This window comes from Prionailurus bengalensis, chromosome D3 (assembly GCF_016509475.1).
Source record: "Prionailurus bengalensis isolate Pbe53 chromosome D3, Fcat_Pben_1.1_paternal_pri, whole genome shotgun sequence".
NCBI classification, from domain to species: domain Eukaryota; kingdom Metazoa; phylum Chordata; class Mammalia; order Carnivora; family Felidae; genus Prionailurus; species Prionailurus bengalensis.
Genome location: NC_057356.1, coordinates 11,216,802 through 11,231,605, shown reverse-complemented (window position 1 = coordinate 11,231,605; position 14,804 = coordinate 11,216,802). Strand labels below are relative to the sequence as shown.

The 14,804-nt window shown below is 55.9% G+C and overlaps 1 protein-coding gene and 1 non-coding gene across 4 annotated transcripts in view; one reads left to right on the top strand and one right to left on the bottom strand.

Moving 5' to 3' along the window:
- The window catches only part of RBM19 (RNA binding motif protein 19), a 151,017-nt gene that overhangs the window by 42,851 nt on the left and 93,362 nt on the right, over positions 1-14,804 (top strand). For all 3 annotated transcript variants that reach the window (XM_043557683.1, XM_043557681.1, XM_043557682.1), the window contains exons 19-21: positions 244-323; positions 2,852-2,907; positions 6,266-6,382. In XM_043557683.1, coding sequence (XP_043413618.1) covers positions 244-323; positions 2,852-2,907; positions 6,266-6,382 — 253 coding nt within the window. The remainder of the gene's footprint in view (positions 1-243; positions 324-2,851; positions 2,908-6,265; positions 6,383-14,804) is intronic.
- TRNAQ-UUG lies at positions 3,470-3,554 on the bottom strand. The gene has a single exon. It is a non-coding gene; the product is annotated as a tRNA-Gln (tRNA).

Below are 14,804 nucleotides of genomic sequence, written 5' to 3'. Positions count from 1 at the left end.
ATTATCATGCCAATCATCTCTTAATTAATAGTCAGCTGGGCCTCAGGTGACGGCTATATAACTTCGTTGGCTGATTCTTCAAGATGACTGGTAAGAAACGGGACACCAGGAGCTAAAATCTTTTTAGGAAGGGAGCAAAGAGGGGACGTCTAGGGGTCCGCCGGAGCCGCTGCCCTTGGGTTCGTGCTCTTTCTTCGCCTTTCTGCTCCCCCCACCTCACCTCTCTTTCTGACTCTCCTTTAGGAGAGCTGCTCTCCATGGGATTTGGGTTCGTGGAATACAGGAAGCCGGAGCAGGCCCAGAAGGCTCTCAAGCAGCTCCAGGTAAGGGTGGGGATTTCAGCTGAGATCCATGGAGGTGCTTGGTAGGTGGTGGGGGGGGGGGGTTCCGGGGCAGGGAGGGTGGAGGGCGGGGGTCCGGCCTGTCAACACTCCTGAAGTTAGCAGGAATGTGGGTAAGTCCACATTTTCTTGGGTCCCTCGCTTCCTCCAGTTCTCCAGGGCACTGTGGCCCAAGAAAAATTAAGAATCTTCTTCAGCGCTCTGTAGTCATGGTAGTGCGCTCACGAATCCACAGCTCTGTGCCAGATCTGGGGGAGGCTGGCAGAGCGGATCTCTGAATAAATACGCAAGACCAGGTCACGAGAAGTGCTTGGATGGAAATAAAGCAGGCATCGTGATGGGCAGAGAGGGTTACTTTACATTGTGTGAGGGAGGCCTCTCTGAGGAGGTGACCATTGAGCTGGTCGCTAATTGACAAGGAGTCAGCTACACAAAGATCTAGAGGGGAAGCAGTCTAGGAGGAATACACAGCATGTGCAAAGGGTCTGAGGCAGGGACTCTGAGGTAGGAATGAGCTTAGTATGTTTGAGAGGCAGAAAGAGGCCATTGTGGCTGGAGCCGACCGTGTGTGGGCCCAGATCTTGTCAGCCTTTTAAGGACCGTGGAGTCCGGTGTAAAGGCAGTGAGATTCTGTCGGAAGGCTTGGAGCACTTTGGGGAAGGGACTGGTTTATGCTTCTGGACGGTCTCTCCCGCTGCTGTGCAGAGAGTGGATGACAGTGGGGCAGGTGAGAAACCACGGAGTCGTCCGGGCAGGAAAAGGGTGTTGGCCTGGGTCGGGCGGAGGCAGGGAAGATGAGGACAAGGGGACTAGACTCTGAGGTGTTAGGACAGGGACTCCACACAGAACGGGACCTCCTGCTGGGCCCGAAGTGCAGGATCAGATCAGGCGCCTGGAGCAGGAGGGAGCTGAGCTGGGACTGCAGGGAGCGGCACGGCCTGGGATGGGCTCCTCCCCCGTGAGGCAGGCCTCTGCCCGAGACCGCGTCCTCCACACTCTTCCCCGACGCCACACATCCCAGGCCCTTTGGTGGCTTTGCGGGCAGGGAGCAGTGCCCTGCCTTCTTTCTGAGGACCCACTCGTTCCCTGCCGTCTTTGCTGACCCCTCGTTCTGCAGGCCGAGCGCTCCTGACCGTGCCTGCAGGTCAGGCTTCTAGACCCAAGTCCCTGGAAGAGCTTCAGGGGGTCCAGGGACCCTTTTAAGCCATATTCCGGATGTCCTATGTGCGCACCGGACAAAGAGGGCCTGGCCTGAGGCCAGGTGGCGTGAAGGTAAAGGAGAGCTGAATCGGCCCACGTGTATGGGAGCCTGCTCACCTTACCCGGCTCTCACTCTCTCTCTGGCAGGTGCCCCTGGGCCAGGCACGGCTGGGCTGTTCTCAGGGTGGGAAGGCGCCCATAGGGGGCCCCCGCCCTGTCCCAGCAGAACTTCTGGCACAGGAGAGAGGCCCTGGGGGGCATAGGAAATGTAACTGGGCGCTTAGTTCATCTGATGGTTTTTGTAGGATTTTGATGACCTTGCCCTTGGCTCAGGGCAGCTTCACAAAGGGCCGAGTTGGATTTGGGTAGGATGACGGGGAGGTAATGCCTCCGGGGCCTCCGCTCTCTTGGAAAGCTCTGCTGTCTACCAGGGCTGCATATCCAGACACCCTTGGGGGCCAGCGGGCAGTGTGAGGGAGTGAGGGGGCAGGCATCACCCAGAGCAAAAGCTGGACACTTGTGCCCTGTCGAGAGGGCGGCCGCTTCTTAGCTTCAGCCAGTTACGCCTCATGGGGCACCTCTCTGGCGTTTGATTTGTGTGTTGTTTTTCAAAGAGACACTGGCAGTCCAACTTTGTCATCGGGTGCCGCGTAGGCATTTAGCTGGCATTGGCTCTGCACGTCCAGTGGTCCATTCTCTGCCACGTAACACAAGATTCTGTCAAACTCCACCTTGCACGTGTTGCGTTCCGTACCTCCCTGTGTGCGTACATGTGTGCACGTTGCCACAAAGAATCGTTTACACAGAACTACCCGTGCTATATCTTATGGGAGACTTAAGGGATTGTCGAGGGTAATTTTGCTAATACTCCAGTTTTGCCTTAAGGGACCCCCGTGAGAGCCTAGCTTTCACTACACCTCCTCTGCGGTTTAGAATTTTTTTTTTTTTTTAAGCACACAGTCTAGCCTGAACTCTTACTGCAAGCCGGACCAAAGGGGCTTGCTTTGCCTAAAAAAAAATGCTTACAAACAATGGAAAATTCGGTGCCCCTTGATTGGCATAAAGGCCAAGGCCCACGCATGGCTCAAGAGGGCATTGGAAGGCTGGGTCTGTGTGACCACCAGCTGCTGTCTGGGCTCGGCCTGAGCCACTTCTCTGTCCTTGATTCCAGCTGGCTCCGCTGCCCGGGGATAGTCCCCCCTCTGAAGTTTCCTTTCCTCTCCGCTGACGCCCGCTCTGTTGGAGAGCAGCGGGGTGGGGGAGTGTTGCTGGGGAGACAGGGTGACAAGCTGTGTGGTCTTATCTCTTAGGGTCACATCGTGGACGGCCACAAGCTGGAAGTGAGGATCTCAGAACGAGCCACGAAGTGAGTCTTCATTGCCCCCTCTCTGCTCTCCTCCAGGGGGTCCTTTCTGCTCTGGGGCTGGTGTATCGTCTTCCTGATTAAGGTGACGTCCCATTTGCCAGCTCCGAGGCCCGTTTCTGTGATGAACTGGGACCACTCCAGTCCTTTGAATAAATATTTAATGCACATTTGTCGTAATACGAGGAGCAGGAGCGGGAGGAACCAGCACATTCTGCTCATCTTGGTGTTATAAATAAACCAACAAAGAATTGCCAGTTGCTGGTGCTCTGGACGAGCCAGAGAAGCGATAAAACCTTGATGTCCAGCTTTATAGGGCTTTCTTTCCTGGAGCTGGACACCAGAGCCCAGAGACAGCCTCCAGTTAGTTTGAAAGAGATTCAGTCAGTGTTCAGAGTTGGAGACTGACCAATCTGCCCGGTGACCAGTTTCCTGAAGTAGTGTTTTAGTTTTTGGGTTTTTTTAAAAATATTTTTGGGGGGCAGAGCACAAGCGGGAGAAGGGCAGAGAAAAGGGGGGACGGAGGCTCTGAAGCAGGCTCTGCGCCGACAGGCTGACAGCACAGAGCCCAAGGTGGGGCTCGAACCCACGCCCCGTGAGATCATGACCTGAGCCAAAGTCGGACACTTAACCGACTGAGCCACCCAGGCGCCCCGTAAGATTTAGTTTTGTGCCTACGCTTCTACCCGCTTGCATGTGTAAATGAGCCGATAGGCCTGAGGTGCCCCGAACACTGCCCAGCACGTGACGTGCCCAGCGCGAGTGTTGTTTTTATTGTCATTGTCATGATCGCCTACCAGCCCCGGGCGATGAAGTAACCGCCTCTAACAGTCCTAGGGCTGGTTTAAGATCTCTCTTTGGTAGTTTTCAGCAAGTTGGGCATTTGTTGTGGTCGTTGAGCAGATTGGCTGTTGCTGCCTGGCCTCCAGCTGCTGCTTTTTCTTCCTTCTCTCTGTTTTCAATGCTACTTGGGAATCCAGCCCTCGGCCACCTCTGGTATTGTTCGCCCACCTGGTCTGTGCCGTGGGAGCATCCTCGGGGAGAAGGCCCGGTACGGGAAGGGCTCCTGAGCTGGGATGGAACAGTGAGCACCAGGCATTGAGCCCCACGGCCTCGGGTTCTAGTCCAGGAGCTGCGTGACCTTGGGTGGCTGACTTTGCCTATGAACTAGTATGTGCTAACTAGAGGTTGTGCATGAAGCCTCTAGAACGTGCTTTGCACATGAGTACTCAGCCAACAGTGGCGATCTGTCTTTTCCGTTCCCCGTCTCAAAGGAGTCAAGCTAAAGTCACCTCACGAGCTTTCAGTCCCTCGCCAGTGTTGATTTAGTCATCCTTTTATTCAACAAACAAATTACGGAAAGCCCACTGTGTACCAGATACTCTGCCCAGGTGCCAGGAATGGGGTTTCCTGGTGGTGTTCACGGTGTAGGGCAGCGTAATTGATAGAACCTTCTACAATAGTGGGATTCTTCGATCATGTTCCACATCTGTGCTGTCCAGTATGGCAGCCACTTGCTCATGTGGCATTTGAACACGTAAAGGTGGGGAGTACAGTTGTGTTAGTCATCTGTTGCTGTGTAACAGAATATCCCAAACAGCTTAAAACAGCAAACACGTATTATTTCACCGTTTCCGAAGTCAGGAACTTGGGAACAGTTTAGCTGGGTACTTCTGTCTCCAGGTCTCTCAGGAGGTTTTGTTGGTCAGGGCTGCAGTCTCATCTGAAGGCTCCCCGGGGCGCCTGGGTGGCGCAGTCGGTTAAGCGTCCGACTTCAGCCAGGTCATGATCTCGCGGTCCGTGAGTTCAAGCCCCGTGTCGGGCTCTGGGCTGATGGCTCAGAGCCTGGAGCCTGTTTCCGATTCTGTGTCTCCCTCTCTCTCTGCCCCTCCCCCATTCATGCTCTATCTCTCTCTGTCCCAAAAATAAATAAACGTTGAAAACAAAAAAAAATTTTTGAAGGCTCCTCTGGGGCTAAAGGATCTGCTTCCAAAATGGCACCCGCACATGGCTGTTGGCAGGAGACCTCAGTTCCTCACCACGCTGGCCTCTCCCTGGGATTGCATGAGGGTCTTTACAGCACCACAGCCCATTTTCCACTGAGCGAGTGATCCAAAGGACAGCAGGAAGGAAGCGGCAGTGTCGTTTATGACCTGGTCTCAGAAGTCACCATTGCTTCGGTCTTCTACTGGTCACGCAGACCTGCCTGATGGAGCACGGGAGGGGACTGCCCAAGGGCGTGAATACCGAGAGGCAGGGATCTCTGGGGACCACCTTGGAGGCTGGCTATCCCAGCAACTGGAGAGTTGAGTTTTGAATTTTGTTGCTTTAACGTAGACTTAACCGGCCGTATGTGGTTTGAGGCTACCATATTGGACAGCACAGTAAAGGGAAACATGAACGATACGTAATACGCGGTCAGGTGGTTGTAAGTGCCAGAAAGGAAAGCAAAACTGGGGGTGGGGGAGGGGGGTGTTACTGCTTTAATGGGGATACCTAGGGAGGGCCTTCGAGGAGGTGACGTGAAGCAGATCCGAGAGAAGTGAGGCAACACGGTCGTCTTTATGACAACAGCTGCCATTTATTGAATGTTTGGCACATGGGGGGCACCACGCAGTGTCTGACAGGCCCTCAAACGGTATGACAAGGCCGGCACTCTTTTTAGGCCCATTCTGCACTTGAGGAGGCTGAGGCCCGGAGAAGCCAAATTACCTGCCCAAGATCACTCAGCTCCTATGCAACCCACTTGGCTTCCACACCCTGTTCGTTCACTCCCCACTCACGACCCTGCGTCGCTTTGACGCAGTGGCAGGTTGCCCAGGGTGAGCAGGGGCCCAGGTGAGGTGGGAGGGCGTTAGAGACGGCCTTGCGCCCCGGGATGAGCTTCCGCTCCCACCCCTGGCCCGTCTTCAGGGCTAGCAACTGCTCCAGGCCTGTGGGCGAGGCCCTTGGGGCGTGTACTGGAAAGTCTCACATAAGACCTTTGGGCCATCCGGGGTCTTTCCACATCTGGAAGGGGACAGTAGACACCGGATGGGGTGAGGAGCTGGCCTCACCCTTCTCAGGGTTCCTCTCGCCAGTCCCTGATAGCCCCCGCGTCTCTCAGACGACGGGCAGGAGAGACCCAAGGGCGGGTGTGCTGACCGGTTGTCCACAGCTATCTTGAGAGGAAGATGGTTATGCTCCGAATCACCCAGGGGAGACCGCCTTCCCCCTTTTCATCTCTGCCTCATCCACCCCAACTCCTTGAATCTCTCACCTGCCAAGAACATCAGCTCTTGGAGGGAGGGTGAGGGGGTTAGCGTAGGCCAGCAGCTGCCCACACCCCAGATAACTCGAACCTTCTCTCCTAATCGTCTAGGCCAGCTCTGACGTCCGCTCGGAAGAAACAAGTGCCCAGAAAGCAGACGACCTCAAAGATCCTGGTGCGCAACATCCCCTTCCAGGCCGACAGCCGGGAGATCCGAGAGCTCTTCAGGTGAGCAGCTCTCCTTCTGTCCACCGGTTGGCATGTGGTGGGGGGGAGCCTGCTGGAGCCTTGGCAGGTGGCCTTCGGGTCCTTGATGGCTCCACCGCAGGCCGGCCCAGTGGTCTTTCAAAGGTCATCTTTTGGCCGCCTTTGATTTATCTCTCTTGAACTCATGCGCCGTGAGCACTATGCAGAGAAAACTCGAAACAGCCAGGCCTCCTCCCCCAGAGGAGGTGAGACAGAAAGAGAGGGCGGCTGGTGTTCTCTGTCCCCACCCGCAGCAGGATGGGGCGGGGGCCCTGGTGGCCGAGGCTCAGCATCTGTCTGAAACTCTTCCGGCCAAGTCATTCCTCTGGGTTTAGCCAGCGGCTCTCCACCCCGGTGGTGTTTTCGAGTCACCCGGTGACTTTCATAAACATACCTTTGCTCAGGCCCCGCCCCCGTGGAGTTGGATTCTGTTGGTCGGGCGTGGGGCCCAGACATTGGTGTTTTGATCAAAGCTCCACTGGGGATTCTACTGTCCAGCCAGAGTTGGGCACCACTGTCTACATTGCTGTCTACGGAGAGAGACTGTTTTGAAATATGGATGAATCCCCTGAATAAATAGTGCAGTCCGGCAACAGATGCCAGCATAGGGTCAGAAACGCTAGGCACTGGGACCCGGAAGGACAGGCGGGGGGCGAGGTACTGACAGCAGGAAGGCCAGTGGTGATGCTGTGCAGGAAGGCAGATTGAATCAGACCAGTTTCCCTATGTTTTGAAAGGAAAACCGGCATTCCAGATTTTTAGGGGGAGTAAGCTGGCAACTAATTTACTTTCTCAAATACAAACAGTGCAGGACAAAGTCTGGCTGTGGCCAGATGGAGCCCAAGGGCCACCACTTTGCAACCCCTGTGCTAACGCGTTACACCGTTCGGCCTTGCAGATTAGTTGGGTACCACCTAGAAGCAAGCCCTGGATAAACATCTTACGAACGGGCGTAACAGGAAGACGTTTAAAGCCAAGACCCTCCCCGGGTGTGGGGTGCTGGGTGGCCCAGGGAGAGACAGTCTCGCCCTCGGAGTGTAACGGCAGGTGGACCAGATCGCCGGGGGCTCCCGGGCCTGCAGGACCCGGAGAGCTGTGTCCCTGTTGCAATTATCAGTCGGCATCTTACTGATTAAATCACCTCACTGAAGTCAACTGTGGATGCAAAATATAAATCCCATATTTGGGGGACTAGACAGAAGTACCTTTGTGTGAATCTACCTCTTCGCCCTCTCACCCGATTTAAAGAGTAGGGAACCATTTATGGGATTTGCTTCAAAACTCCTTCTCACCTCCGCCCTCCTTCTCACCTCCGTTCTAAATTGTACGCTGAACGTGCTGTTCGTTAACAGACGTGGTTTTGCTGGCTCTGGTGCAGACGCCGTTTTCGGAGGAGTGGGGTCTTAGCTGTGATCCCAGGTCCCCTGCGTGGCAGTAACAGCCTGGTGAGGTGGGGTCACGACCTGGGGGGACGTTTTCCATTTCCCTGCACCCAGGGAGAGGAGTACGCATCCTCAGCCTCGCACGCCGGCTCGTTTTAACGGGCTCCTGCTTGTGAAAGAGAGTCCAATTTAAGACCTGCCAGATCAAAACAGGATTGCCGCAGACAGCACGTGTTGATCAGGAAATAGCATCCCGCCGAAATGACAGTTCCACTTGGTGCCGCAGCCTGTTTGGGGTGACACTTACCCAGGGAAACAAAAGATCCGCTCGGAAAGGGAAGAGCGCTTTGTTTGATCTCTCGTTTTATATTTATTTTGCGGAGACAGGGAATTAGCGTCCACGGAACGTAATTATGCGCGGTGTCTCTTCCCCCTGCCATTGTTCCGATGGTAGCTTTCGCCAGCCCTTGGAAACGGAAAGCCACCGCGGAGGGCTCACCTTGCTTTGTTGTGCTCTGGGGCTGGGGGGTTGAGGCCGTTCCCGGTGGCGGGCGGCAGGGGGCGCTGTGAGCCTTCTCAGGGGGGACTCCGCTCGTCCTGGAAACCACAGACCCGATTTCAGACAAAGCCAGCGGCCGGCAAAGGTCAGAGCCAGGGGAGGATTTCAGGGCTTTAGGGGAACCAGTCTGGTCCATTTTGCAGGCGGGTTTTACGGGCTTGTCCTGCCGGGTGCGATCAAGAATCCCAGCTTGCTCCGATGGGGCCCTCACCGTGTGTTGGGCCCCAGCTGCGCGTCTGCCCCGTGCAGCGTCTCCTTTAAGCTGCGTAGCCGCCATGTAGAGGAGGGAGGCTGTTTGTTACCTGTTTTGCACCCGGAAGGATGCTGGAGACCTGGGCAGATAAAGCGTCCTGCTCAGAACCTGCAGCTGAGCCAGGACTGGGATTTCAGCAGTCTGACCCAGAGCCGTGGCTCGGAAACGCTGCTCTCTGCCGCCTGTCGTCCTCCTCCCGGGTCCAGAAGGACACTGCCCCCTAGATCACGTCGGTGGCACCATTGTCCCGCGAATGTGTCGTTCGCACCAGCCCCGGGCCTAGGTGTCGGGCCGGCAGCTGTTTCAGGAGAGACGGGCGCCTCCCCCCGAGGAGTTCACTGGGGAGGACCAGGGAGCAAAGCGACGGTGGCAGCTGGACAGTGATGCTCCTGTGGCACGCGGGAGTGAGCGTAGGGCCGTAGCGGGAAGGCACGGTCATGTTCTCAAGCGCACCTGCTGGGGGGTCGCAACTCGCCCACTCTCCCCGGCCCTCGGGGCCCTGCACGTGACCCCGGGGCAGCACCTGCCCGCGCCCTTCCTGGGGGCCCCCAGCCATGCAGTGGGGTGCCCCCCCCCACACCACCCCGCAGCCCCTTGAATCCAGTACCCTGAGGCACTGCGGATCCGGATCCCTATGGGATCATCATCTGGGACGGTTCGCGGCTGGCCCTTCAGAAAAGTCAGAGTGGGCACAGCAGTGTCCCCCCCTGCCACCTTTTTGGGCCTCCGCTTCCCCTGGCACCAGGTGACAGCAGCCCTGCTGGTGGCATTTGGGGTAATTTATGACGACGCTACGGCAAGAACGTGTTTGTTACCGTGAAATATAGTTTCCGAGCCCGACCTCTGTGCCAGGCTCTGCATTATTACGGGTCCGTTTCCCACAACGGCCCCGCGGAGTGGCATTGCCTCCGTTTCCCAGGGAGGAAATGGGCTCCCCGGCTCCAGATCCCGCCACTGGGCCATCTGCCGGCCCCACCGGCACCCAGCAGCTCCCGCGCCACGTGACCGCCTCGTGGGCTGTTGGAAGGGTTAAATGAGCGTCTGCTTATGGAGAGCGTAATACAGGGCCTGGGACAGAGTAGGTGGTTAATAAACATTAGCGCTGGTTGTCAAATAGCACGAAACTGGGGGCGCCAGGCTTTGAACCCAGGGCCGGTCTGACTCTCGACAGAGCTGATGTCTTCGATGGCACCGCAGACCCTTGACGGTCCCCTGTGGCATTTTCTTTTCTTTTTTTTGGGGGGGGGGGGAACAGAGAGAGACAGAGCATGAACGGGGGAGGGGCAGAGAGAGAGGGAGACACCGAATCGGAAACAGGCTCCAGGCTCTGAGCCATCAGCCCAGAGCCTGACGCGGGGCTCGAACTCACGGACCGCGAGATCGTGACCTGGCTGAAGTCGGACGCTTAACCGACTGCACCACCCAGGCGCGCCCCCCCCCCCCCCCCCGTGGCATTTTCTTACTGGTTCGCCTCCTTTCCCTGAGTCTGCCTTCCTGCCTGGTGATCCTCTCCCCCTCCAGCTGGCCCTGGGCCAGAGAGAGTCAGTACTGGGGGACGGACACTGGCCTCTCTACTCCGTAAGGGACACACGGAAGACAAATGGGGATCCTCTGGACCGTGCAAGCATGTGCTGGCACGCAGGGACCAGACTCCTCACCCCACAACCAGAGCGGGGGTGAACGCGGCCCCCGGCTCACCCTGTGGTGTGCACAGCCTTAAACTAGCATCCGTTCCGGAAGAGGAAGGGTGTAGACTGGCTTCCCTTCCCGTCTGGGTTTGCTCTGGCGGAGGTAGGTGTGTGTGCACGTGTATGTGTGTGGGCAAAGCCTGGATTTGAAGGTCCCTGGGACAGAGGGTGGTTCCGAGAACAGCCCCACAGATAGGGCCTAAGTCTGAACCCCAATTGAAGCAGGTGCTCAGGGCCCCCCCGCCTTACGCATAAGCGCATGTGCGAAGCCATGGGATTTGACGGACGGGTCGTGTTCCCACCCGAGTTTCAAGCGATGGCCCCGAGTTAGCACCACCCTGGAGAACGAGGTGGTGATGCTCTCAGCACCCAGGAGGCGTGGGGCACCGGGCCGGCCACATCTCAGGCGCCCGCGTCATCGGTGCATCTTCCCTGTGGCCCGGTGTGCTGCAGTTCTCGGACCCGTTTCCTGGGGCCCAGAGAGGAACAGGGGCTGTTTCTAGCAGGACCTTGGCTCGCCCGTTTCTTCTGTACCCAATGGGCGGCCTTGGTTTGAGCGTGGGTTCTGGAAGGCAGTGATCCTCTGGGAAGGAGGTCCTACACACACGGCTGGCTTTGGGAGCACGTGACCCGTGTGGCCCCGTGTGGGTGTTCGGTGTCCCTTTCCCCCACCCCAGACTGCAGTCTTGGACACTCTGGTCGCTGCTGTGTCTCCGGGTCCCTGGTACATAGAGGGTGCTCAATAAATGTTTGCTAAGCACATAGGTGAGCGTTTGCTAAGCGCACAGGTCCAACTGCGCCAAGCCTTTCTCGTTGGAATCCTGAGGGAAAGGGTATGTGAGGCACAGAGAGGTTAGGGAGTTTGCCCAGGGCCACACAGCTCTGCAGTGGCACCGCCTGGTCTCCCTCACTTTGGAGCCCCTCCTACCCCCTTGAAACTGTCCCCAAGGGCCAGGGATGTTGGGTGGGAGCTGCTGGCGGAAGTGCTGCCTCAGGTGAGCTGGGGCAGCGGCTACGGGCTACAGGTGAAGAGAGCTTTTCATCTGAGCCTCTTCCCCCCCCCCCCCCTTTTTGGTGATTTTGTACTCAGAGGTGTGAACCACCTGCTAGGGGTGTGAATGGGTGAGCTCCCAACAGGTGTCTGGAGGCCTTAATTACACAGCTTGCGTCTCCTGTCCGCGCTGCACCTGTTGCGCCCGCTTTGTGGACGGGGTCCGTCGTCCCTGGCCTCTCTCCTCCTCATTTCCTCTCGCAGTGACCGTGACCGTGGAGGGAGGGCTGCGGAACAGTGCGCCTGCCAAGTTCCCCTGACCTCCTCCCTCACCCGGGCAAGGGATCACTGCCTGATGGGCTCCTGGTTGTCAGCAGTAACTTTCCCGAAAGCAGGGAGCCAGGATCCCTGTAGTGTGCTCTTCTCGGAGGTTCTGGACGGATGGGGCCTCTTCCTGTTCACCAGGCTCCACGGGGGAGGAGCTCTGTTAAGGCAGCCTTGGGGTCGGAGAAAGGGCGTGGGGGAGAGAGAAAACCTCCCTTCGGAAAGGGAGGGGGTAAGGAGGCTGTCTCTCCCCACGTAGGTCATCCCCCGCCCAAACACACACACAGCCCTCCAGGGAGCCCTTAGATGGAGGCCACCACGTCCCTCATCCAGATCCGGCCACACTCCTTCCTTCTCACACCGTCTGGCCGCTTTCACACCCCGCAGCAGCAGAACTGAGTAGCTGCATCTCAGACCTAGCGACCCGCGAGCTTGTAAAATACTGACTGTCAGGCCCTTTATGGGGTAAGTTTGCTGATCCCTAGACGAAGCTAACCACAGGGCTTGCGCGGAGATGGGGCACGCCCTAGAGGTTTGGGGCATTGTCTTCTAGTATTAATTACCCAGGCGTGGTATTTTCTTCTTCCGCTTTGGATAAAACACGGAGACCTTACAGGTAGAGCTGTAGCCCAGTTGGCCCCCGTTGGCCCCCGTTGAGCTTGAGACGTGAGGTCCCAGAGAGCTGCTGTGTTCACCTCTGCAGCCCACCTCCTCGCTCTGACCTGTTTTCTCATCGGGGCACCCCTGCTCCTCCTGGTCTGCCAAGGTCTTTGTGGTTTAAGAGTACTTCTTAGAGCAGTTTCAGGTTTAGAACCCCACTGAGAGGAAGGGACAGAGTTTGCGTAGGCCTCCTTTCCCCACCCACATAGCCTCCCCCATCATCAACACCCCCCCACCAGCGTGGCAAATTTCTTATATTCTCTGAACCTCCGTTGACACGTCATTATCACCCCAAGTCTGTGGTTTGCATTAGGGTTCATTCTTGATGGCATATGTTCAGGGCATTTGAACAAATGTGTAATAACGTATATTTGTCATTGTAGTGTCATAGACACTGTTTTCACTGCCCTAAAAGTCCTCTGTGGTCTGCCCGTTCATCCCTCCCTTCCCCTTTGCTGATGTTTCGAAGGGTGGTGTGAATGCATTCATTCATTCATTGATTCATGCATTCTTAACTGAGCTGGGAGCACCAGCCATTAAATTCAAGGCCCACCCAGGTCTAGTATGGCCTCCCCTTACCTTGATCACATCTGCAAAGACCCTATTTCCAATAAGATCCTATCCACAAGCTCTGGCAGACATGAATTTGGCGGGCACGTTTCGCCCAGTACCGGGTGTCTTAGGGTGGTCAGGAGAGCCTTCTCTGAGGAGGGACCTTCTCGTGGGGACCTGTGGCTATGAAGGGGTGAGCTGCATGCAGACGTAGGGATGGCAGGGGTTGTGCCCCCGGTGGGAATGTGCTTGGCCCTGGAGGGGAACGGGCAGGGTGAGCAGAGGGACGATGCTGAGATGAGAAGAGTGGACGGGGCACGATCTTGTGGGCCATGATGAGGGCTGTGGATGGTCGTTCGACTTGTTACTCAAGTGTGACCAGCGGCCAGCTCAAGAAACAGGACAAGAGCGTGCCCGGTGCCCCCTTCCAGTCACCGCCCCACCCACTCGCTGCCCACCGCTGTCCTGACTTCTAAAAACATGTATTTGTGCTGCCTGTTTTTGGTTTTTTGTGTAAATGGCATCATCACGTATACACTTTTGGTGTCGGTCCTGTCTGCTCAACATCTTTCATTGTGAGATCCTTCTGTGTTTTAATGTTACCATGATTTGTTCATCCTCAGTGTTGTATGGTGTTCCATCGTGTGAATATGTTGAAGTACGCTTATCCATTTTCCTGATGAGCACTTGGGTAGTGTTCAGGTTTTTGGCTGTTTCCAATAAAGAACGCTTCTGCGAGCATCCTCGCATATGGCTCTGGTGACCCCGTGCACACGTTCCTGTAACGTGTCCGTGCGGGAGTAGAATTGCTGGGTCACGGGATGTGCACGTTTCAGCTCTAGTAAATCTCTCTATCGGGTTTCCAAAGAAACTGTCCGTTTGCATAAACTGTCAGTTTGAATGAGCCAGTTGCCCCGGGTCCTTGCCAACACTTGGTAGTGTCTTTCTCTCTTAGCCATTCTGGTGGGTGTATAATGGCATCATTGTATCGTGGTTTTAATTTGTACTTCCTTGGTAGCTAAGGAAGTCGGATGTTTTGTCATGTGCTTGTGAGCATGTGGTCTACTCTTGTGGAATGCCTGTTGAAGTCTTCTGCCCATTTTTCTAAAAATCGGGTTGTCTCATTTTTTTCTTATGTTTCTAATTACTTCTTACATAACTTTCTGTATTTTGGTTTCAAGTCCTGGGGTGGGTATATGGTTGCCAGCCCCTCACTCTCCCGTTCTGTGGGTTTCTTAATGGTGTCCTTTGATGAGCAGAGGGCTCTTAATTTTAACGTTGTCTGCCATTTTTTACCTTCGTGGTTAGAACTTTTCATGTCCTACTAGCAAACCCTCCCTCCTCCAGGCTCGTGAAGATAGTCTCCTGTTTTCCTCCAAAAGCTTTGACCTTTCCCATTTAGGTGCGGAGTCCAGCAGGAATCGGTTTTTGCATATGGCGTGAGGTAGAGATCGAGGTACGTTCCCCAAGTCTGTTGGCCCAACATCATTTATTGTGAAAACCATTCTTTCCCCTCTGCTGTGCAGTATTGACTTTGCCATAAATCAGATGACCGTGCACGTGAGGGTCTGCTTCTGGACTCTCTCATCCGCTCCTCCGGTCTATTTGTCTATCCCGTGTGCCAATACGCCCCGTCTTAATTACTGTGGCTTTGTGACTAAGAGCTTGATATCTGGTGTCTTTGTTCTTCCCCGATTGCCTTGACTGTTCCCGGCCCTTTGCACTTCAGGCCTTTGTGTCTGAATAATAAATAAAGAATATCCCACGGCCCCCGAGAGCCGGGGGGAGTGGTCGGTGACTTACACTTGTAAAAAGAGCTTGAGAAAAGAGGGTCAGAGCCGGTGTGAGGGGCCAGAGGTGATCGTGGTTTGGACCTGACGTCGGCAGTGGAAGCAGGCAGGGGTGCGTTTGCAAACTCCCGCTGTGCCTTAGTGCGGACGGTGATGGAGACAGGAGTGGAGGACAGCTCCTCGAGGCATCGAGGGTCCTAAGCGA